Below are 25030 nucleotides of genomic sequence, written 5' to 3' on the forward strand. Positions count from 1 at the left end.
TGTAGAATAAAACCGCTATTTTATAAAATTGCTTTCATTTTCTCTACATTTTTGTTTGTTTGCAAAACATTTTGCACCAGAGTGCACCTTTAATAATCAGTTATTGAAATATCCACATCTAATCAATATTCTGAATATTACGGTATTATAAAACTTAACTAAATACATTTAAAATCATATTCGAATATTTGATAAATATAATCAAAATGTCTTTTATTTGCATTTTACACCACGTTTTGTGTTCTATGTGTTTGGTTTTGGAAAGAGTTGCACATGTTGAGGTTTTTATACATTAATCCCATTAATTTAGTGTTGAGGAGAAGAAGAAAAAAACTATGGAAAAGTAACCATGTTGTTGTGTTTGTCTCGCACTATGACACATTAGTTTATTTTGCAATGTACATGTACAAATGATGTTGCTGAATGCATGGGAAGTGGCATTGACTTCTTTTTATTGCCTAAACTTAACTAAACTTAATTTACATTTAAAATCATATTCTAGTTTGTTTGTTACTAATCCTACTCTGTCACTATATTCTGTTTTCTTCAGGCATTTTTATCAAACAAAAAAGACCTGAGTTTGCTGTCTATAAAAACGACATCATGCAAGTAGGTTAGTTTCCTCATCCAGACTACCAGTGTAAAATGGTCTAACTCTAAATAATGCTGCGGGATCGGTAATCCTCTGACCTGCAGACTCAAAGCCGCTTCTCTGGCAGGTTTTAAACGCGATAGTGAGTGAGTGTGCTGTTGAAAGTTGCTGTATGTCTCCCTCCCTCCACTACCCTCGTCCATTGACTGCGAGCTAAGCGAAATTACAAATGCTACTACGGTTAAGGCAACGCTTATGAATATTAAGAAGGTCGCGCTAACGTTGCCTGGTAACCTTCCAATGGCAAAGTCTAGGTTCATACATATTAATTACCCTACGCAGGCGTTGTTCGGTAACCTTCCAATAGCGAAACGCCTGCCTAATGAATATTAATGAGCTACGAGGGCCTTTGTTTTGACAGTCCAATAGCGACAGTTTGTGTTATGAATATTAACAACTAAGGTTTACCGTAGTAGATTTCATAACTTTGCAGTCGGGCCTCTTGAAGAGGACTGTGGGGGAGGGTCACGTGACGTGTGTACACACAGTAGAGTTCAGCACCACTCGATTCGTAGTAAGATCATCAGCGTCCTCCCCTTTCCAGAACAAGCTTTGACGCACCAGAGACGAATGTACCATATGCAACTGTGTTTACGCCACATATTGGCGACTTAATCGATCGCATTTTTTACTTACTTTATTTAATACGAAGTCCTGGAAGTCTAGCTACCGATTTGGGAGCTTTTGTCAAAGTATCCGAGGAGAAATGTCAATGGAAATACAGCAGAACCCGATGCCTCCGTAGAGAGCTGTCTCTCAGTGCCAAGAACTGGTCCTCTGGTGAGTAGGTTAGCCAATACCTCCCTGTATTGAGTTAAAAGTTGTTTTTAAAGTAGCATTTAAACCGCTGTATCTAGTCAGCAGGGATGAGAGAGCTCGCTAAATCAGTCACATGCATGTTAGACACTTTATTACAGTTTACCGCTCGAAGTGTGGCATATATGTGACAGTTAACAGCAACATCAGACAGGTTAAACTCAAACGTGTAATGCCCGGATGAAAAACAAACCAATGATATTCACTGCTCAGTCAAACATAGGCTACGCATCTTTTTAGTCATTGTAAAGATTTTGTTCCCCGATGTAAGTTTACAAAAAGACAATTAATGGTTTTACTACAAAAAATAAATAAATAAATAAACATGGTAACCACAAATTAACCATGGTTTTGCTACACTGACCATATTTAAACCATGGTATTTGTAGTAAAACTGTGGTTATACAAATGGTAATCCATCTGCCAAAAAAAAAAAAAAAAAAACACAACACGGTTACTACACTTTTACTACAATAAAACCATGGTTAATTTAAGTACGGGTTGTTTTTTTAGATTATGCGCAGGGAAAAAATGTTATAGGGGGTTTGTACATTTAGTATTTTCGGTTATATTTATACATGTTAAATACAACATGTTCCTGGATCAACATTCAACATCTTTATTGATCCTGAAACAACGTTTTAATCAACCAATCAGATTTAAGGGACACATTTTTAATGTTAAGTTTAGGCTTACAACCAGGGTTAGGTGCTTCTACATCAGTGTTATTCACTATCATTTCCCTCTGATTTAGGTTTAGGATTAGTATCGGACTAAATCGGACAGGAATTTTATGCAGGATCAGCAAAATATGTTGATCCAGGAACATGTCTTACTTGGCAAAATAATGGTGACCGTAAATTGCTTATTCTCATTGACTTATTAATGACCAGTGACCTTTGAGAAGAAAACCACTGTTTTGTAGTGTAATATTAATATCCTACTAAATATAATCAAAATATGTTTTATTTGCATTTTACACCACATTTTGTGCTGTATGTGTTTGGTTTTGGAAAGAGTAGCACATGTTGAGGTTTACAAACAATAATCCCATTAATTTTGTGTTGAGGAGAAAAAAAATAATATGGAAAAGCATTACCATGTTGTTTTTATTTGAATGAAATTTAGTTTTGCACTGACACATTAGTTTATTTCGCAATGTACATGTGGACAAATGATGTTGCTGCATGGGAAGTGACATTGACTTCTTTTTATTGCCTAAACAACCAAAAACCCCAGAGAGGCTACGTTACTGTTGGATCAGGTCCATGTAGGACTTGTAAGAGGATGGCAATGTGCCTATGAGTTCTGTTGAAGATCGCAGACGTCATATGAGGCAGCTGAGAGAAGCATGCCTCTTTGCCTAAAGACATTGGCGAGCGCTTTATTCTCCAACATGGTCTGGACTGTCCTGCTGGACATGAGAGGATTACATAACCTGTTATCCAGTTTTTTCATAGTTGTCAACTTTGATCCCTCATATTCTCTTCAGACTTCAGTCCATATATTTCATTCCAAATGTGGATATATTTTTAAATTTGACCCCAACAACCCACAATGCTAAGACATGATGTACACACCAAAATATAATGTTCACCAGTAAACAAATTATGCTATGCAAATCATACGTGAATCGCTTTGTATAACTAGGAACGATCCTGCAGTGAATTTGTTTTTCTCGGTTCAAGACTGCCTAGCGATTAAACCATGCACGCGGTACTCAAACACCCAGAGTGATCTCTCCTGCTGATAACTTAACAAAGAAGCGCTGAGAGAACATGCCGTCCCAGGGGTCAACACAGCTGAGGCGGTGTCAGGACGACTAACACAGATATGTGCAGGAGGTTTAATTGAGACGTTTGTTTGTGTTTCACAGCTTCAGGAAAGTATTGTAAGGCTTGGAAAAATGTCTTGGTCTTCAGAGCCCCGGCTGTGTGTAGGTGATGAAAAGCATGTAAGAATGAATGGCGTTGTTGGAGGACGAAAGATTGAAACGGGTCTAGTCGGTGTTGAATAAAGTTACTTTTAGATGCAAAACGCGAAAGATGCCTCTGCAACACCCATACTTTCAAAACCAGACAAATTTTAACTTTGAGCTCACATGGCTGAGGATCCATTTATTTGACATTTCCAGCTGAATATTAAATATTTTATTTGAATATTTATGAGGCACACTTTGATCTCTATACCAAGATGCCCACTACTACTATTTCTGCCTGTTGCAAGGTTTTGGAAGAGGGTTGCTGGGCAAAAACACCATACGTTGACACCATACATACTGACCTTCGTGTTGTTTCACTATGTAAACAATATTTTGTTAAATCACAGTAAAAAACCAGCAGCTCTGGTTGCCAGAAATTCACTGTAAATAAATAAAGCAGGGTTGCCAAGTGCTTGATTTTCCAGCAGAATTGGGCTACTTTTAAATTGTTGGCGTGGGTTAAAGGTTTGATATATTGGATAAATTGCATTTCACTATTGAATATTTTGGTTATTTTATATTCTACCAATGTGCTATGAGTTTTGTGAGTGAGGGGAACTGCGTTTGAGCTCATGTGTGCCCTGTATGAGTACGTTAAGATTTTGAATCCATTAATTGTTGATTTCTCCAATAAGTTTGGTTTTAGTTCATTATTAGATGCTATAAAAACCTGGTGTAACGCCAGCTGTGCGATTGAGTCGGGAGAAGGAGTATGTGCGGGACCTTTATACCGCTGCTCCACCTCAGGATCGTGTGCAGACTCAGGCTCAAAATGTCGAATCGCCACAAGACGGTTATTTCTGAGATATTTGGGCTAAAAAAAAATGTTTATAGCGGAAGTGGAGACTTCCATTGTTAATCACTGAGATGTTTTAACATGCAGTACCATATTTAGATTTTGTAGACATTTTTTGGTCATTTTTGTTTGTCCTTTTTGCGTGTCATCTCTATTTCGATAGGCAAAACCTTGTATTTTTGACTCCAAATACGTCTTCTTCCTCTTAGTCTGCTTTCTATTTCCAAAATCCCTGCAGCTGAAACACAGAAGTGAAAAATGTATTGTAGCACAACATGATTTGACTGCAGAGCGCTCAGTCCTCATCTTCGTTCACTATTCGTTACCTAAACCCTTGCAGCATGCACACACACACAAAGCTCAGAAAATGCAATCATGTGACATCACTCAGCCGATTCTGAGAATTTGCTGTACATTCCAGTGGGGATACGAGGGGTGTGTGGAGCAGCCCTCTTTTCATCTGCCGGGCGGAGGGTTGACTACTTCTCTGAAAGTGTCAAGTGCATTTAGTTCGACTCTCACAACACTCTTTATCCAGACGCATGGTCAGCCAAGATTTCTTTGTTTGTTTGAGGGAGGTACAGTTGATAACAGGGGTCATTGAGAGGTGCACAGTGGATGGACACTTAACCGTTGCAGGCATGCTTGCTCATGTGAGCCGTGAGCTGAAGGCGTTAGAAGAACTATTCTCTAGTCTAAATGACATGCTTTTAGTGTAAGCACAGTGATGTCAGCTACCTATGGCACCCACTCAGGAATGCTTCCAGCATAGACAGTGTTTGGTCATGGTCTCTTGAGGCAGACAAGATGCTGGTTGCAAGTTTGAAAAGCAAGGATGTACAGTAAGGATGGGCAGGATGGTTCAATAGTCGTCTGTGTACAAAAATGTACAATACCGTTAAAAAGGTTTGGGACCGGTAAGATTTTACTTTATACAGCAAATATATGCTGTTCTTTTTAACTTCCTATTTATCCCCCACCCACCCACCCCACCCCACAAAAAAAAAATCTGAATAAATTCTTCATTGTGTTCACAAAAATATAAAGCAGCTGTTTTCAACGTTGATCATTATAAGAAATGATACTTACGCACCAAATCAGCACATTCAAATTATTTCTGAAGGATCATGTGACTGCTGTGGGCCCTAATTATGCAGGCCTCTCTCAAGAACAACTAGTTACATTTTTCAGACTGCAACGAGTAGCTGATTTTGAAAAGATTTGATCTATTAGGCTGTAATCCCTTATGAGCAGCATGCAGTCTGAAGACCTATCCTCCTCAGATGAAACCGGTTCAGTGGATGTGTAAAAAGTAAACGGATGATTTTAACAGTTTGCAACTAAAACTCAGCAGAACTGCCCTTATTTGCACAATAGGTTGCCATGGTCACAGGAAGAGGAAGAAGGGAACAGGATGATGACTGTTTTTAAGTGAGAGATAGGGAGACAGGTAGTGACTAGTTTTGGCTGTTCTATTGTGTTTGCTAGCAGCAAAGTCCATTTGCAAGATATTTTGTTTCTTTGAAAGTAATTCATGCAGAAAAGCCGACATGGCCATTATGGAATCAGACTTTTACACCTGCCCTTTAGAAACCATGTCATCACATATTGTTTTCCCACGGCAACACTTTCCTCCTGTTCCCAACAGGACCGATGTCTCATGCCAGTGAGGAAAACAATTTAGTCTTTACAAGTAGAGATGCACCGAAATGAACATTTTGGCCGATACCGATAATTCTTTATATTTGAAAGCCAATAACTGATATATTGGCCAATAAATCAAATTTTTATTTAATTTTTGAGAGCCTGGTTACAAAAACAAAAGTCTCACCAGTACAAGCCATGTCCCAAGCACACAATTATAATGTTCTCATTTTACTTTTATCATGTAGCCTATATGACAGACTTGCGCTGCACACTGAATTTTCCTTTTTGAAGTTATTCCAATCATATTTCAAACAATTCAAAACCATCATGACGAACAGTGCACATCTGAAGTGCCTCAGCTGAAGGAAATAATCCATTATTTATCGGCTTTAATATATCGGCCAAATTTTCTTATCGGGCCGATAACGGTAACATTACAAATACACATATCGGCCGATACCGATATGGTGGCCGATATATCGTACATCCCTATTTACAAGTTTTTCCTCTAGACCAGAGTTTAACCCTTTTAAGTGTCGCCATGAAGATATTTACTGGTAGTTACATACCGGTTAGACCGCAACATAAAGTGCTGCATACAGAGCTGTTGATGCAGAAAACATGCTGGTTCACTATAGGTGTGTGACTACAAGGTGAAAAGGGTAAATGAGTTTCCCCACCCTCTGGCGAGAGTCATAGTGGAGCAATCCATGGCTGCCTGTCTCCTGGCCAAAACAGCCGATCTGTGACTATGTTATGTAAGCAGACATACACTCATGCACATGAGGAACATGCACTCAACAGTCATTATATCTGCTCAGATGTGCTCAGCGTTGTCTGGGAAGACTCCAACTTTCAAGACCAAATACATGCTGACATGCACAAAAAAGCCAGAAGCCTTGTGTCAGAAAGTTTGATCTGCAAAATATGTTCTTAAGACATTATATATATATATATATATATATATACTTTTTTTCCTGACATTTGTCATGCAAATAATTGTGAGTAATGATTTCATTGAATTGTTGTTGGTTTTTATTGTGAATAGGCTATATTCACTTAACATATATTCTATAGTCACTTTAAATTAATTAAGATTGGAGTATGTAAACATAGCGTACTATCTAAACATAGTAGGGACAAATTATTTTGGCTAGCACACGTTCATCACATATAACAAACACAGGGGAAACCAGGTTCAAATTTGGCTTGTTTGCTCTCTTTCCTCCTTAACTTTGCTCCCTTTACCAATTGCTTACATAAAAGAAGCCAGGAAGCTAATTAAATCAAATAAAGCAATAATGTAGCCTGTGTGTAATCATACAAAAGTGTTGTTCACATTGTGAGAGCTCACTCAGAGCGTTATGTCATTATGTTTTAATGAGTGGACTGCAGAGCATGCTCTCTGCATGTGCCCGCGCTGTGACCTCATCCTGAACTCAAACTTCACACTGTGCATCCACTGCTCCCCTGACATCTCACATCTCATGCCATAAATCTGCCTGCCTCACAGCCTTGGAGCTGAATTATGCCATCCTTTGGTCACAGCACGTGCATTGTCACCGCCCAACGAGCCAAGGTGTCGAGCTGGAGAGGTGGAACCTATTGTTATGGAAAGAAACATCTGATGTCATATAATGGTGTCCTTCCTCTTTTTTGTACAACATGATCCTTAATGGCACGTGGTGACTGGAATGAAGTCCTTGTGTTTAGGGTTTTGCTCTCCAGTGCAGCATATTGTGCCGAGTTTAATTCAGTCTGTAAGATGCAGGGAAGTGGAAATAATGGTGTTTCTCCAAATCTAATGCTTGTGCATTGACTGTGCTGTTTATGTATGGTTTCAGTTTTCTTCTCTATGAGGTGGTAACAACAGCAATGGCTTGCAAAAACCAAGCCATTGATCAGGAAACACTTAGAAAGTATGAAAAATTCAAAAACATAAAGTTGTAAACCTAGAGAAATGATCAGTGCATTTATCAACTATCGTGTCCAATCCTGCTCTTGGAGTTCCAACTTCCAGTAGAGTTTAGCTTTATCATTGAATTAAACACCCCTGAATTAGCTAATCAAGGATTTCAGGATCACTAGAAACTCCCCAGGCAGTGTATTGGAGCTGAACTCTGAAGGAAAGCACCACTCAAAGAGCAGGATTGGACACCCCGGATCTTGTCGGGTAATAAAAGCATTTTATAATTTTGAAAACAGACCAATGCATTAACATTCTGCTCATGTTCTCTCTTACAGCTGATTCAGAAAGACGGAGCAGACACCTTTGGAAAGTCTAGCAATGTGGAGTTGCATGGTTTACAATGAGACGGACGACAACGTGGACCTCCGGCTCTGCCAGGACTTCGGACTCATTCTGTCCGTCTTCTCTCTGGTGTACCTCATTGTCTGCTTTCCATTGGGGCTTTGCTACAATGCCCTGCTGGTGGTGGTCAACCTTTCCAACAAGGTCACCATGACCATGCCTGATGTCTACTTTGTGAACATAGCCATTGCTGGTCTGGTGCTCAACTTGGTGGCTCCAGTAGAGTTGCTGGGCCCCAGTTTTACACGCTGGCCAATGTGGGAATACAACAACGAGATCTATATCACCCTCCTCATTCTCTTCAACATCTCCTCTCTGGTCATCATGTACTCCACTACCTTGCTCAGTCTGGACTATTATATTGAGCGGGCTCTTCCTCGCACCTACATGTCCAGCGTCTACAACACCAAGCATGTTTGCGGCTTTATCTGGGGCGGTGCCGTACTCACTAGCTTCTCTTCGCTGCTCTTCTATGTGTGCAACCACGTCTCCACTAAGATCATCGAGTGCTCCAAGATGCAAAACAAAGAGGCGGCTGACGCCATCATGATGTTCATTGGGTATGTGGTGCCGGCGGTTGCCGTGCTTTACGCGTTCGTGCTGATCCTCCGAATCAGGAAGGAGTCCACGCCTTTGGACCAGGACTCTGGGAGGCTCGATCCTTCCATCCACAGGTTGCTGCTGGCCTCTGTGTGCATGCAGTTTCTTCTATGGACTCCATACTACATGACCTTACTGGTGCACACAGTGGCTGGAGCTCCTGGGAGCTATTCCAACAGGCAGCACCTTACCACATACTTCTTCCTGAGATGTTTATCCGTGCTGCTCGCCTTCTGCAGCAGCTTTGCCATTCCCCTCATGTACAAGCAAATGAACAAGAACTTTTCGCATAAACTTCAGCGGCTCCTAAAGAGGCTGCACTGCGGGGACCAATCGTGTCCTCACGAACGCTCAACAGTACAGCAGGTGGTCACATGAGGGCTTGTGTGTCCTATCGGACCTGCTTCTCCCTCACTAGCACTTACTCCGAATCCACAGAAGTAGAGCCAGCACATGAACCTGGATATATATTGTGTGCAGAAAGGAAGCTCACCACAAGGTGTGTCTCTGTGAAATTTTGGAACCTCTGTAACACTTAACTTTATTTGTCCATCTCTGTGGTGAGTGGGCGACCAAGAAGAAACCACTAAGTGCTGTTTTTGTGTAAGCTATGTATGTTCTTTGGGTTTTTGGGCCTGGGGAAATCTCAACCCATCTGATGGTCCTTTCGGTGGAGGGGGAAAAGGTTGAACGTTTGTAATCTGTTACAGGATATGTGGCATAGCCTTCTAATGTGATGCTTTTAGACCAACCTATTCCCTTTTAGCTCAAGGCCACATTTTGCCCCAGACTCTCTGTGTTGTGATCCACAACAGCATAAGCTCTTCAGTCTAGATTGAGTTTTCTGGTCACACTTTCTATAAAACCTCTCTGGTAGACGCTAGTATACGCAATATAATTACCTCAATTTCACACACCAACGGGCATTACATTACAACTTTTACAGCACCCAGAAATAACTCAGTGAGACTGATATCAGGGAGCGGGAAAGAGGTGTGTGTGTGTGTCGTTGTGTGCGGGTGGTTGTGTGTTCTCGAGTGCTTGCTGCTAAGGTGATGTGCATCATTACTGCACAGCTGCTCAGCCATATTAAATCCAGTCAACTGTGTATAGCTTATTGAGACGAAGCTATAGAAATTATCTACTAGACAATGGATCACAGTTTTAAGGTCAACTAGTTAAAAATTTAATCTTCTTTATTAAATACTTTTTCAATCATTAGTCTGTTACTACTGTAATTATTATCTATGCACCATAAGGAAGTGGTTAACAATTCACATGTTTGAGATTTAACAGATTTACTTTCAAGAAGAAACCCGCTCAGATTTGTTCTGGAACATACAGTTAATGAGTATTGATCTGACTTTATTGCTTCTAAATCATTAATCAGATTGGGAAAACTTTTTTTCTGTCTGATGTGTATATCCAAAAGAAGTAGCTTTTATTGAGATTAGTTGCATGAATAATTTCATTGTATGCATATATAGAGAAATATGCATCAATGCTCTCAAGACTGGGAGAAAATCGTAGACATTTCCAGAAAATAATACTGGCAGGATGAGAAATAGCACAGTTTAAGCTAGTGAATGGTATGTTGTTGTTATCGAAAATGTCTTTACTCTTGTTCTTTCTTGAGTCAGTGGATGCAAAATTAGTATTTTTTGGAGAGAAAGCACTGTATGTGAATGGAAGAGTGGAGATGTGTCATTTAAATCCACTTTTGTATGCAAGGGAAAGAATGTATTTAAAGTCATGAAGGGGATTCAAATCAGTTAACCCTCAATCATAAATGATTAAACAGTATCAAATCTCAATGTTATGGCTGTTGTTAGTTTGCTAATGCCAGTATGTATCATATTAAGAATGTGTATATATTGTACTTCAGAGATTTACTGGAAAAAAAAAAAAACAGACATGCCATTTTAGAGTACAGTATTATTTTCTCAGAGATTTATTTAGATACTAAAGTGTCAGTCATCCTCTGTCCCATACTGAGTCAAAGACTTGTTCAATAAACTAACATGAATAAAATCCTGCTCTGCTTTTCATTGACTCACAGCATCAAAGAACATCACAGCGTTCCAAATGACAAATGATGAAGCTTGTTTTGGATTGCATCAACAAAACAGGTATGGATGACTACACTCGCACACACCAAAGAAAAGAAAAGAAATATGGTTTATGTAACAGATGCCAAAACATATTTTTCTTGCTTGGTGCGAGCCTCAGAATAGTGCCAGGCCCCAGGAGCACAAACCACACTGAAATGTTCTTTGGCAGAATCATTTTGTTTCAAAGATACGTTCAGCTTGTTCTTCATTTGGCAACTCTTAATTTCTTAAAGGGGTGATGAACTGAGAAATCAAATTTTCCTTGAGCTTTTGACATCTAAGAGTTCATCATATTATAAGAATATCCTGTAAGTTTCAGAACTGAAAACGTCCTTGTTAGTACAATAAAAGCTTTTATTGACACCAGGCTCAGCAAACACTTGTTTTTCAAAGTGGGGAACTATGACGACAAAGAGGATAAAACACCACCCCCGCAGAAGAAGATCAACGCCTACTTCAACACGGCCGGTTTAGCCCCGCCCACCGATTCGCGCATTACACGAAACTCATTATAATATGCAAAACTGTTATCCACTCACAGCAGTGGGCGTTTACTTCCAAGTCTTCAATGCGAGACGCCCATAAAATCCGAGCGTTTTTGAGCTAGGCTCAAAACTAGGGTAGAAAATAGCCTATTACTTATTCGTTTTGATGTTTTTGAATGTAAAAACCAAGCGAACGTCATAAGTTGACCTCAGACAACAATATAATTTTTTTGAAAAAGCCAGTTCATGACCCCTTTAAAAACACATTTTTGTTGCATATTAAACACTTTGCAACTTCACTAAGAGGTTTTACTGAAGAGTTTGAGTTTGTCCAAGTTCAAATCTCAAGTGGAAACTGCATTGCAAAAACAATGATTGTTTTCAAACAATCTCCAACCGCCATTGGTCGAAAAACAGATAGCCCCGCCCCAAACTCACGCCCTTTGTTAAATCAAAATTGCTGTTGTCTGGCTGGTCAGGAAGCTTAAACAAACAGCGCAATGTTTTGAAAATTGCCAGTGTTACACATTTTGGGAAATCTTATAGTTGACTGAAGGCACATTTTAACCAACCAATCAAGAAAAGGACATTATTTTATTGCGATTATGTATGAAAGTCAAATATCTTTTTGTTAGCTGTTTAAACAGGAATACACACTTCCAAAACCACCTAAATGTTTGTGGAGTAAGTTGTAGAGAGACTCAGTCCAGTGTTGACTATTTTAAATAAGCATTACTGAATGATTTACAAGACGCTGTAGTGTTGACGCTCGCAGAATAAGAATTCACCTGGGTTTTGTTATATACTGACTCGCAGTGGGGGCACCTCCAGTCAACATAGTCAGCAGTATGTGTGTGTGTGTGTGTACGTCTGGAAAGGAGCGAGCTCGGTCAGAGTGGGAGTAGACCGAGGGGCCCCGTTCAGGCCTCAAGCACTGTGTGCAGTCTCTCCGAAGTGCCTGTGGTGTCCCCAAACCAAGCCACGAAACCCCTTTGAAAGAGGAACATTTCAGGCGTTCTGAGAATTGTTTTGGCTTATGAACACCCCCAGCACAACATATCCGCCTGTCACAACACAAGTACAACATTGTCCGATACGGAACAATGGAGCCGTAGAAAAGGAACCAATGAAGAAGCAGGACAAATTCCATGTTGTTTGGAGTAACACTTCCAATATTGATTGTAAGAGTATTTCTTACAGTCACTGTTTTCTTTTTGTTAGAAAGACACACTAATTTTTTAGGAAGGTTTGGAAACTTTTTACCATGCCTTCATTTATTTATTTTATTTTCAATGAAGAAATTGTAATGTTTTAGCCTTGCCCCAGACTTTCAATCTTAATATATAATATCAATCATAAAAAAAAAACATAAATAATTTAGACAAGTGAAGAAATATGTGTGAACTGCATCATTTCCAATCAGACTGTAATTTAATATTTAATTGTGTGTTTAGGATACCTAAAATGCTATTAGCTTAAGCAAGATGAAGGAATTGACCATTTTATTTCAAAACATGTTTAAAACGTAATGTCCAGTGCCCTTATTTCCATTTCCACAACAGTATTAATTTAAAATGACAAAAAGTATTGGTGAATTATCCTGTGATGGATGGATGTCCACTGCTGTACAAGTTTATTTTCTAAAGTTTATTCACTGAAACTTCACAGGGCCAAAAGTTGCAAAGAAACACCTATAAATGTGCAAAGTGTCTAGCAAAGAGCTTTACGTGCAGTTGTAGTCATTTTTTTTTTCAATAGATCCGTCAGTCAAACTGTTCTTGACTGGCCACATTTGTAATTACTTTACGGTATGAAATTTGAGCTTAACCAAATGGAGGCACCATTGCATTAAGGACAGCCCTTTAATTTGAAGTAATTATTTCACTGCCTCTGCATGCCTTTGGTTCACATATGCATGTTCAAACTCTTTTTTTGCCAAATCATGCAGAAATTGTTTTGTGTAGGGTATTTTTTTTTTTCTTTTTACATCTGTATAGAATAAAGTACATATGTGACCCTGGACCTCAAAACCAGTCACATGGGTCAATTTTTTTGGGGTCAATTGATTATACATCATCTGAAAGCTGAATAAACAAGCTTTCTATTGATGTATGTTTTGTTAGGATAGGACAATATTTGGCCGAGATACAACTATTTGAAAATCTGGAATCTGAAGGTGCAAAAAAATCAAAACATTGGGAAAATTGAGAATAAGTTCTACATTTATGTTCTTGATCTTGATTGTGCTGCATTCACTCACAAAAATAAATGTTTTATATATTTACGGTAGGAAATTTACAAAATATCTTCATGGAACATGATCTTTACTTAATATCCTAATGATTTTTGGCATAAAGGAAAATCGATAATTTTGACCAATACAATGTATTGTAGCCTATTGGGACAAATATGCTACTTGTGACTGGTTTTGTGATCCAGGGTCACATATGGACTGAATAAAATAATTGATGCCATAGATGCCTTTCTTCATTAATATTTCATGAAGTTTAGATAAAAATTATAATAGATGTAATTGTATTTTTTTTTCTTAGCTTTTAGATAATATACAGATAAGACTATAAAACAATATCAAATAAATATTTAATGTCTACGTACATATTTATTTATTTGGTGTGTAGCTGTGTTATAAGCCAGATAATACAGTCAGCCAGTCATCATTACAAAATAAACCCCTATTTTACTTTGAAGACACCAAGAAATCAGAATGGACTATTCTTATTATTATGGAATATTGCAGTGTTTATTACAAATGACTGATGGTGGACAAAGTCAAGTTCTGCACTGCAGTTTTTCAGAAGCCATTTCCGTTTCAACTTTAATGCCTGGCTGGCTGTACATTAATCCCATGCATATTGCATCCGATGAAGTTAAAAGCTTTGAATCGCCCAACAGGACATGCTTTCTAGAGACAGGTGGATGAGGCGTTTAATTCGCCTCCCCCACTAAATTACTGAAGCATCACCTCACTCTCAGAAATCCACACCTGAAAGTTCAACACCCTGGCTGTTGGTATGTCCCACCAAAACAGAAGGCAAGCGTGTTTTAGTGATATTAAAACACGCCATTTTTAATCTCTTAATGGCACCTCTGACCATTCAGTGGCCTCAAGAAATGATTTCACAGCCTCCTTAATCTGAGAGACTCGAAATAATTCACTCGAAATCCAATGACAAACAAGCAAGAGGTTTGCACAACAGGTTTTAAATCCCCCATATTGGGTAACACATCCCGAATAATGCCTCAACTCCGGACATGAGCTCAATTTACCCCCAAGAAGCCGGGGTCTCTAATGTTCTCTGGTCTTGTTTCAAAGTAAACTTGGGTTGAGCTTAAAAAGTAATTGTTTCGCAGAGACCGGCTTAAATCGGCCACACTGGACCACCAAGGTTGCACATTTGGTTTGTCTCTTAAAGTTTTGCTGTTTGACTTGGCGCTCATCCAGATCCCTCGTATAAATTAGGACAACAATTCCTTTTAGAGGTTCAAGGTCACAGCAGGCAATGCAACTGAATCAGCTGATCCACAATAAAAACAACAGAGTAAAATAATATATTTATACATAAAAATACAATGTTTCTATCCAATGGCTTGACCTGGTTTAAAACTGTCAAAATGTCTGAAGTTTGACCCATTTTCTATCTGTATGACATTATAAAAATGAGCTTTGTATTTACATGTCTGGTTTGCCCAACCCACCTCTATTCTAACCCCGATAAGCAATGGGAAATGGGATGGGGCAATTCAGTCATGAGACCCAGATTTACTAGTCTTTAGATAATGTTATATTTTTTCCACCAAAAATATCTATGATTGGCACATCGAATGCCTTAGGCAATTACACGCTCCCTTCCTCTTTTTGCACCACCGGAGTGATCTGGCATGAACTGAATGCTTTGATAAATCAGACCCAATGGGGAAAGACAGTCCAGCCTTGCTGGAGAGGCCCAGACTACAGCAGATGGCTGAAACCCAATCCTCTAAGACCCTGCCAGCCCGGCTCGGTATTTTTCCTCTTTGCAAATGTACCAGAGATTTGGAAATACAACAACAATGAAATGCTGGTGTCAGCAGAACATCTGAGAATTGGGGCCATGGGAACCACACAGGAGTGAGTAACCAGGTTGGCCGTGTTTAACGCTGTGGTTGTGTGGGTTGGAAGTCATGGGAGAGTGTTTCTATTAAAGTGAGAATGGCACTAGTAGTGTCTTTCTACTCACTGAGACAAGTGTGTCTCCACCAGACCACAGGCATGGAGCTCTACAACCCATTATCCAAAATATTTAGCGGTCTTAACCATTTTAATCGCAAATCCACTGGTCAGCAAATTAGCAAGAATTGCATAAAAACTGTAGTTAAAGTAACCAATAAAACACGGAATAGCAACTTGCAGACAATTTTTTACAGGAAGAAGAGTCAGTGTTGTTCCACTTAATGTTAATGGCTTCAAACAGTTTATAAGAATGTCTCCCAGTTTGTTTCAGTTTAATGTGAGATCAAAGATTCACTATAGAGTTCAAAACTGCACTTTGACCAGCAAAAACATGAGCCTGATAACAACTTTTCATTTGAGGGAAGCAAGCCATTCTGCAATATTCTTCTGAACTCCCAACGCATTAAATGACTTTTCACAGTGAATTATCTCACCAATACCGGCAGCTAAAAAGGCTCCCCACACAACGACACTCTTCTTCCATGCTTCACTGTGCTAGAGATGCATTTATTATTATATTTCTCAGCAGATTTTCGAAGACAACGCTCTGGAGCATGACCAATGCAACCTGTGCTTCATTGTGATTCATCACTCCATCAACTTCTCCATCTGTCTTTAATGTTTTTCTGAGACAGCAATGGCTTTTTAACTAGTGTGTTTGCTTAAATTTTGCTAATTTCCAGACTAATAATTTGTGGTTAATTCAATTAAAAGCTTTGTGTTTAGCCATTTTGGGCATGGCCCATTTATCCCCCTGTCTTATATATTTCTAATATATTTCATGTTTGCTGTTTATTTTCCCCTTATAACTCATCCAACCCTGAAAACAGCCATATTGACCGGCATACACATTGACGAACAGATATTTGTCAAGAGTTACATGTATCTCTAGTAATGCATTAACACTGTCTGATTAGATTAACCACTTTCTCTTTTATGAGAATCAATGTGACGTTCGGTGGGGTCCAAAATCTATTTTCACAGTCAAAGGTCCAAAATCTATTTTCCAGTGGTGGACAGTAACGAAGTAAATGTAATTCGTTACTGTACTTAAGTAGCTTTTTTGCTTATCTGTACTTTACTCAAGTATTTAAATTTTGGGAGACTTTTACTTTAACTCCACTACATTTCAAAGTCAAATATCTTACATTTTACTCTACTACATTTTCAAAATCAGTCGTTCCTTTTTATTTATGAGTGGATAAAAACGTAACTGGTCAAACGAGCCACCAATCACAGTACAGCGCGCGCGCTTTGTTTTGAACTTGCCTTGGCGGTATCTAAGTGCGAACCAGAGCCGTTAAATATGAGAGTTGGGAACATAGATGGTTGTGACAGTGATCTCGCCGCCGCGAGGTCACGTTATTCGTGTAGCTCTCAACAGTTCCAAACAAATCGCGTTGACAATGATTTTAAGCGGGACAGAGAGCAGCAGCAATTATTGCAGCAATTATCGGTAAGTATTTTGTAGCATAATGTACATTGCTTACGTTGCCACTAAAATGACTTGCATATAAAAGCTTTTTTTTTCTGGGGAGTAGCCTAGCAGAAACACTGCATTAATACGTTTTTGTGTTTAATTTTGGAGGAAAATTGGCTGCTCCCATAACATAGAATATATATATATATATGTGTGTGTGTGTGTGTGTGTGTGTGTATATATACATATATATATATATATATATATTTAATGGCGTTGTGCAGTTTTATGTGAATGTATCATAATATGGATGTTAATAATTATGACCATAGGCGGTGGAGAAAAAATATATACAGTAAATACTGTAAATGTTTTATACCTTATGGGAACAGTCCCCTTCCCTCCAAAATTAAACACACAAAAAATTAATTCAAGTCAAATATATATACACATATATATATATATATATATATATACATATATATACAGTGTGTATATATATATATATATATATATATCAGACTAATTAATGTCATTTCATTAATAGATTAATAGATTCATTAATAGATTGATGTGCCAAGAGTGACATTAGTCTTCACTGAGTTAAGCAAGAGTCTTGTGACAAATTATAATAGGACATTATAGCCATACAACAATCAAAGTACTTGGATACTTAAGTACATTTGAAGGCAAATACTTTTGTACTTTTACTCAAGTGAATGTTTAAAGGCAGCACTTCTACTTTTACTTGAGTAATATTTTACCTTGAGTATCTTTACTTTTACTCAAGTACATGGTATGTGTACTTCGTCCACCACTGCTATTTTCAGAGTCAAAATCTAATTTAAACCTTGAAACAACCAGAAAGTTTTAGTAAGATTTTAAACAAATGAAGTAAAATGGCTAAGAACTATCTCTGATTCTGTACTATTTCTAGGGCATTATTCACATTGTTCATGTGAAACTTTGTACAGACAGTCAGATGTTTGTCTCCCATTGAAGCACAAAAATATCTTTGGATCATCTCGAATCATGCTGGAGAACAAGATCATCATGTTCTTTTAGAATGAATAGCTTGCGTGCTGCAGCTTTTAAATACTAAGACATCCTGTACTTTTCTTGTGCTAATAATATAATGTTAAATATTTTTTGGCTTGTTTGTTATATAAAGTATTTTCACCAGTGGTCTCAGAATTATCACGCTATTTATCCTCCTGAGACCCAGAAAAAAAGATTTTGGAATTTAGTTTTTTTTTCCATGTCATCACATTGTTTAGAGCATAAGAAAAAATGGTTAAAAAATAAAATGATATGAAATTATATGTATAGACAAAAACAATGGGATTTTACTTTCAATCAACAAAAATTGTTTAGGTTTCAGGATTTTTTTAAGCAAAATTTGTATAAAGATGATTCTCAACTAAGTTATGAAAGATATAACAAAATGAATTGATACACCATTTTACTTTATGCAATATGTGGGTAAAATGGCCATAAATTAATATTCCCATTCAATGCAATGTATCACTGTATCTAATGTGCACATTAATGTGTTCTTGGAGTAACATTTAATGAAAAAAGAAGTGTAATAATTGGAGTAATAATTAGCAACATGTTAATAAAAATATCTAATATTTCATAGGAATATTGATGTATAATTTATTTCCATATTCACTTGTTGTGTCTCCCAAAATGCCTGATAAACAAGTCCTGATGTCCTCTACAGTGGACATGAATGAAATCAATGTCCTGTTCTGTAACAGAAAGTCATTTATTTATTTGAAACCCCACAACGGTTTCCGGAGATGTTGCTTTATGAAATACAATTTGAAAAGTGGTAATTTAAATTATAATTATAATTATAATATATTATCATATTTCCATAAGAGTGCTACATTTGATGACTAAGTATCTCTGAAAAGCCCTGAATGTGCTCTAACAGGACACCCAGGTGTGACATGTGACATGTATGATGTCAGAGAAATTCACTAAAATATAATGTCCATACAGTGGACAAAAGTCTATTCCTGGGTCCCAGGAGGAACAAGTTAGATTGCATCACATTTTGTTGGACAGTGAGTCATTGATTTCAAGTAAAGGATTCAAAGTGAAAGGCTGATGGTATTGTGTTCCTCTATGTATGCATACACCTCTTGTGTTCTCTTTCTTTACTCTAGTCACAAGCGGCGAATTATCAAGCTACGGGGGACAGCAGTGGACACTGAGCTTTAGAAATGCGAAATAAATAAATAAATACATTTATCATCATCAAAAAAAAAAAAAATTCAGCTTTCACTTGAGCCAAGCGGAAGAGGTCACAAAAGGTTTTTACTTGTCACCCACGTCCCAGGGGTGCTGCGGTCGGGTGAGGCAGCGGGGTGTCGTGCGTTGTGTTTTGCTGCTTGTTATTGAGCAGACAGCTGGAGCATAATGCTGTGCTCACCCCTCGGCTCATTCCCACAGGTGCAGGGATCTGTCACAATCACTGCACTGACTCACTCAAGGCCACTGACCTCTAACATGTCTGCCTTTGAGAAAGCTGCTGCTCTCTTGTCTTGACCACTGAAAATAGCATTTGACCAAACCATTCAACAAAGCATTTGACGGTATAATGTTACAGCTGCATTCCCAGAGAATTGCTCTTTTTATTCCTTTCACCGACATTAAAAACCCCCAAAACATTTAGAAAACATAAAAACAAAGCTTTTGTGAGAAGAAACAAAATCCATAATTTACACTTTGACTCCACCCTGTGTTCAAAAAGAATAGTGCAACAGGACCAACTCCGTTAAATGGACATTCAGAGATTAAAAAGTGTCTTTTTGAAATTCATCCACAGCAGAAGCACGAATATGGAAGGGTCACGATGGACATTAAATCTTTGTGCACTTCCCATGCTGACTCTCATTCCCTGAAGAAAAAAAAAAGGGGAAGGGAAAAATAGTGCAATCCTTTCAGAATGCTTCGTATTTACAGTAAAATGCGTGTTCTGGACCTTGTCAATGTCATCCTGTAGCTGAAGCTGTTTTATAGCCTTCTAGACAGAGCTTTGTATGCATTTTGACGCATTGCTTTAATCTTTGTGTTAGCCATGTTTCCTGTGTTATGAATTCATTTCGTCCTGGGACTGGATCCCATCACACTGTCCTTGCTGCACTCAGAATTTATCTATCATGTCAGTTTATGCTGCATGTATGCAGGGCTGTCCATTGATTAAGCCAATAAATTAAAAATTTTATCTTATTGATTTCATGATTAGTTCATTTAAAGAATCGCAGTTTTGTGTATATCAATATTTTAGATAATGCTGTGAATTATTTTTCAGTGATTAACGAATGTCTGTGAGCAAATCATCAAATCATTCACTCAACCGAATGATTCAAAGATGCTAATTCATTCAGGAAGGAAACACCACAAATTGTTTGTTTACCCGGAAAACGCAGCAGTTAATTCGTTTTGACTTCGTTTGGTGCTATATCACCGGATCAAAATTAGACAAAGTAACTGTCAATCCTGTGTGTAAATGTAAGTTACTCAATATTAACTTATTGTTTATTGAACTGCTGTAGGCCATACAACTAAAATCACCCAGCCAACAGTGCTGTTGGTATTTAAAAAATGCACTCTTGTCGAGTGATATGCCATGAAATGCGTTTTAAAGATATGAAGTCTGTTCTGTCTACTCACCTATCTGTATATTGGTCTTTCTGTCAGTTTCAGCCAAACCTCATTGAAAAAACGTGTGGAGACATTCTGCAAAATGGTAGGCTAGGCCTACTTCTTCATTTTTTGAGGCAACCATGCCATTTTAGATTGTTTCTAGAAGTGTTTGAGGTTTTTATAGTGCAATGCATGCTGTACCACCTTTGCTAGTTTACTACTTAAAAAAAAAAAAAAAAAAAAAAAAAACATGCATATTGAGCTTGCTAAGCGGTGCAAGCATCAAAATGTATTAGTTTACAAATCATGCACGGTGGTAAAAATGTTTTGAGGTCATAACATAATATTGTGCAAGAAACAGTTTGAAAATAAGTCTAATAATTGATAATCGCCATCTAGAATTACAATTTGAGTGAACAGTAATAAAGTTTGTTGGTGTTTTACTGCCAGTTATGTTTCATTTCAGCTGGGAATGTCATGTACTCAGCAGAGCAGCTGTTATGTTTTCCGGTCATGAATCTGTTATCCCTTAACTTACCTTTGCTGTGTTGCTATGGTGATTCTTATAAGACAGACCAGTTTAGTCCAAAGAATTATGTAAGTCACTAGCTCACTCTTGTGAGAATCCAAGATGTCGTAGGGGTCCTTTCAGTTATAAAATGTTAATTTTGTCTCCTTTAAGTCAATTTGTGAGCCTAAATGACACGATTCATTAGTGCTCTGTCTCCAACAAGATAAGTTTATCATCAACTCATTTTATGGATCTTCAGAGCTCACACTAGGACAGTATTTTCAAAAAGAGCACAATTCCTAGAACGTCACGCCGTGCCGTTAAGACATAACAGTGTTAGGAAGATCGTGCCACTCAGTTTGCATGTAACACTAACACATGCAGGTTGTAGAGCATCAGGCTTCCACCACATGTGTATACCCACCACATGTAGCAGAGGGACACGGTCAGGCATGAGAAAAGCAGTTTCATGCTGTCTGTAACTCATCAGTTGTTCCCGGCATCATAATTAATCTGTTCCCTCCAGATTGTTCTACGAGTCTCTGTGAAAATTGTATTGATAGAGAGTTTAATAGAGGGAGACAAACAACAGCCAGCTCCCTATTTAAGAGCAATACCTCTGGGAAAATGATACTTGGGAGTAGGTGACTCTGTAATTAAAAGCATAACATTTTCATTCTTCGGGATTGGCAGGTGGCACTTTTCACAGATAGGGTGCAAATTGGTGTCATGCTACCTTTAACATTTTTTAAAAAAAAAGAGCAATAACACAAAACACAAATGCCATGTTCTATGAGGACAGAAATGATCAGATCTGTTAAAATTTTATTCAACATAAATTAGCACAATTCAAACCCATCAAATATCTGTAAATATCAGTGTTGTTATTGTTAACTAAAACTTGAAAATAGTTTTCGGTTAATGAAATTGAGACAAAATAAAATATAATTATTAAATTAAAAACTCAAAAAAAAAAAAAATACATTTTGCATAAGCTCACTGTAAAAAACAACAACAACAACAACCTTAAGTTCAGTTGATGCCTTTAAATTAAAAAGTAATCATATTGGCTGTATATCTCATTTCAACTTAAATTATATTGATCTGACTTAAAAAAGAGTTAAATCTTGTATAATATGTTGTCATGACTTATTGATAATATATATATTTTTTTTACCCTATACAGATTATTTACCCCTAAAAAGAATGCAGTGTTCCATAAAATCGTGACTCCCAGGAAGTGACATCATTTGGACCCTTTCTACAACATGGCAAGAAGACATTTTCTCAATTTTTACACAAATCGTAGTGTATTTATTAAGCTGAATCATTTAACCCATTACCAAAAACTACTAACTAGCAAACTAACTAACTAGCCCCTTTTTAGTGACAGGATAATTTAGGCTAAATGTTCAACCTTGTTGTTTGTTCTTTCAATTCACATGTACAAGTGCATTTAACTGATCTTTTGTGAAAACGTGCTCTAATAGAGCATCATAGACCATGTTAACGTTTTAAACGTTAAAGCTGCAGTAGGGAGTTTTGAGAAATCGTTGACGTAAGGCCTGTTCACACCGGGACGAATTTCGCGCGCGATATTCGCCGACGTTTAACGCCTCGTGACTAAACAAAGGGCGCCAATGTGAGTGTGCACCCCGACACGAAAAACGCCATGTGTAAAAGCGTCATTTTTTAAAAAACGCCTCGGGTTCGTTTCTTTAGTTTGACGCACCGCGTCACAAACTATCCGACCAATGAGATTGGCGCTTTTGCTCACGTGTCTGGAGCTTCTGAAGTTACAGTAAAACACAACTTGGGGGCGGTCAAACACAAAACGGTCTTGCCGAGCACACATACGTAACGGCAAAGAAGATATACGCCAAGTAGCGTCTACACTGGTGGGAAGATGCAAGGCCAGATGAATGTAGAGCTGCTGGTCTCGTTGGTGTCGGAACATAAAGAACTATATGACAAACGCGACAGCGACTACAAAAATCTTGATAAAAGAGAATGTTATGGAGTGGTATTGCAGAGCAAATGGGCGCCATCTAATGTCAGGGAATGAATTTGCATGTTCACTCGGCTCATCGTCAGCGAAAATAGCTTGGGTGTGAACACAAAAAACGCGTTGAAAAACGCTGCCGAATAACGCGCGCCGATATTCGTCCCGGTGTGTACGAGCCTTTAGCCTGCAAATTTGAACAAGCACAACTTACAGGTCCCACCCCCTTGCTCTCTCCTGCGCTACAGCCCTCCCTCCACAGCAGAGCCTGCCATGAACGCGCAGGCTAGTAAGTAGGGCCACCGATGACGGCAGATAAACAGTTACGGCACATTCACTAATAGGGACGAAACATCAACAACATGCTTTACATTGACTAAGGCCTGCCCATACTTTGACTTATAAAAAGACCGAGATTGTTGTGTTTGGTCGTGCGGGACATCTAAGTGAATGTGCAGATGCTCTTGGTACTCTATGTTCCCATATTCGACCTTTTACCAGGAATCTGGGTGTAATTTTTGACAGTGCTTTTAAATTTGACAAACAAATTAGTTCAGTTGTTAAAACTAGCTTCTTCCACTTGAGACTTCTGGCGAAGGTCAAGCCATACATGCTACGTAAAGACTTTGAAACAGTCATACATGCTTTTATTACGTCGCGATTAGACTACTGTAACTCTTTGTATGCCGGATTGGAGCACTCATCCCTTCGACGGCTACAGTTAGTGCAGAACGCAGCAGCTCGACTTTTAACCGGAACCAACAAACGTGAACATATTACTCCCGTATTGGCCTCATTACACTGGCTTCCTGTTTGTTTTAGAATTAAATTTAAAATTGCATTAATTGTTTTTAAAATTCTAAGTGGGTTGTCACCTTCATATTTATCAGAGCTTCTACATGTCCACACACCTGTCAAAGTACTGAGATCTTCCGACCAGATGCTTCTCGATGTGCCCAGATCTAGGCAAAAAAACAGAGGTGACAGAGCGTTTGCAGTGGCTGCTCCTAATATTTGGAATAACCTGCCAATTTTTGTAAGGAAAGCGCAGACTATTGAAATATTCAAGTCCTTGCTTAAGACGCATTATTATGCTTTGGCCTTCAATTGTAGCTGAGCTCTGATATCTTGACCTGTGGGTCATTTCTGTTTGTATTTTGTGTGATATTGTCTGTTTAATAATTTGTTTTGTTTCTTTGTTGGATCTTGTGAAGCACTTTGGTCAATTACGATTGTTTTAAATGTGCTATATAAATAAAATTGAACTGAACTGAACTGAACTGAACTGAACTGAACTGAACAAACTTGGTCCTCAAATCATTATGTATTTTCCAATACATGTAATGTAACTTTATAACGTTGCACCCTTTCTATAAGTTATAAATAGCTAGTGAGATAATATAACGGTAACTAACGTAACGGTATGTAAGTTATTATTCTAGCGATATGTAGGCCTAATGCTAGATAAGGTTTGCTACATCATTTGTAACGGGGTTCAGTTGTTATGGGAAGGAGGAGGCGGGAATCGGCGAACGTTCAACAAGTTTAATAATAAATAAACAAATACAAAATGAAAGTATAAGCCAGCAGCCCCTCACGGACGACTGCTGGCACACAAAACAGAACATGAAATCACAACGTAAAATCAGGCCTGTTCCTCTCTCCACTGTCGTCGCTCCTCCTTTATGCTTCCGCTCCTCCGTGAGAGATGCGAGACCGGTGCGTCTCACAGGTGTCGTTCATTATCACTCACGCCCTCAGCCTCGTCCTGCTCGCCACAACATTATTTCAGCAACATGACAAGCCA

At 38.3% G+C, this 25030-nt stretch overlaps 1 protein-coding gene across 1 annotated transcript; it reads left to right on the forward strand.

Moving 5' to 3' along the window:
- Positions 1-1149: 1149 nt before the first annotated feature.
- gpr146 (G protein-coupled receptor 146) lies at positions 1150-10024 on the forward strand. Its single transcript, XM_056241743.1, has 2 exons — positions 1150-1432; positions 8137-10024. The coding sequence occupies exon 2, from the start codon at positions 8180-8182 to the stop codon at positions 9179-9181; it is 1002 nt and encodes a 333-aa protein (XP_056097718.1). The 5' UTR covers positions 1150-1432; positions 8137-8179; the 3' UTR covers positions 9182-10024.
- The last annotated feature ends 15006 nt before the right edge of the window (positions 10025-25030 follow it).

The sequence above is a fragment of the Rhinichthys klamathensis genome, unplaced genomic scaffold (assembly GCF_029890125.1).
Source record: "Rhinichthys klamathensis goyatoka isolate OS25496 unplaced genomic scaffold, OSU_Roscu_1.1 h1tg000670l_1, whole genome shotgun sequence".
NCBI classification, from domain to species: domain Eukaryota; kingdom Metazoa; phylum Chordata; class Actinopteri; order Cypriniformes; family Leuciscidae; genus Rhinichthys; species Rhinichthys klamathensis.

Bases quoted from the DNA above. Each gene is read 5' to 3' on its own strand.
- gpr146 (XM_056241743.1), top strand. From the start codon at position 8,180: ATGTGGAGTTGCATGGTTTACAATGAGACGGACGACAACGTGGACCTC.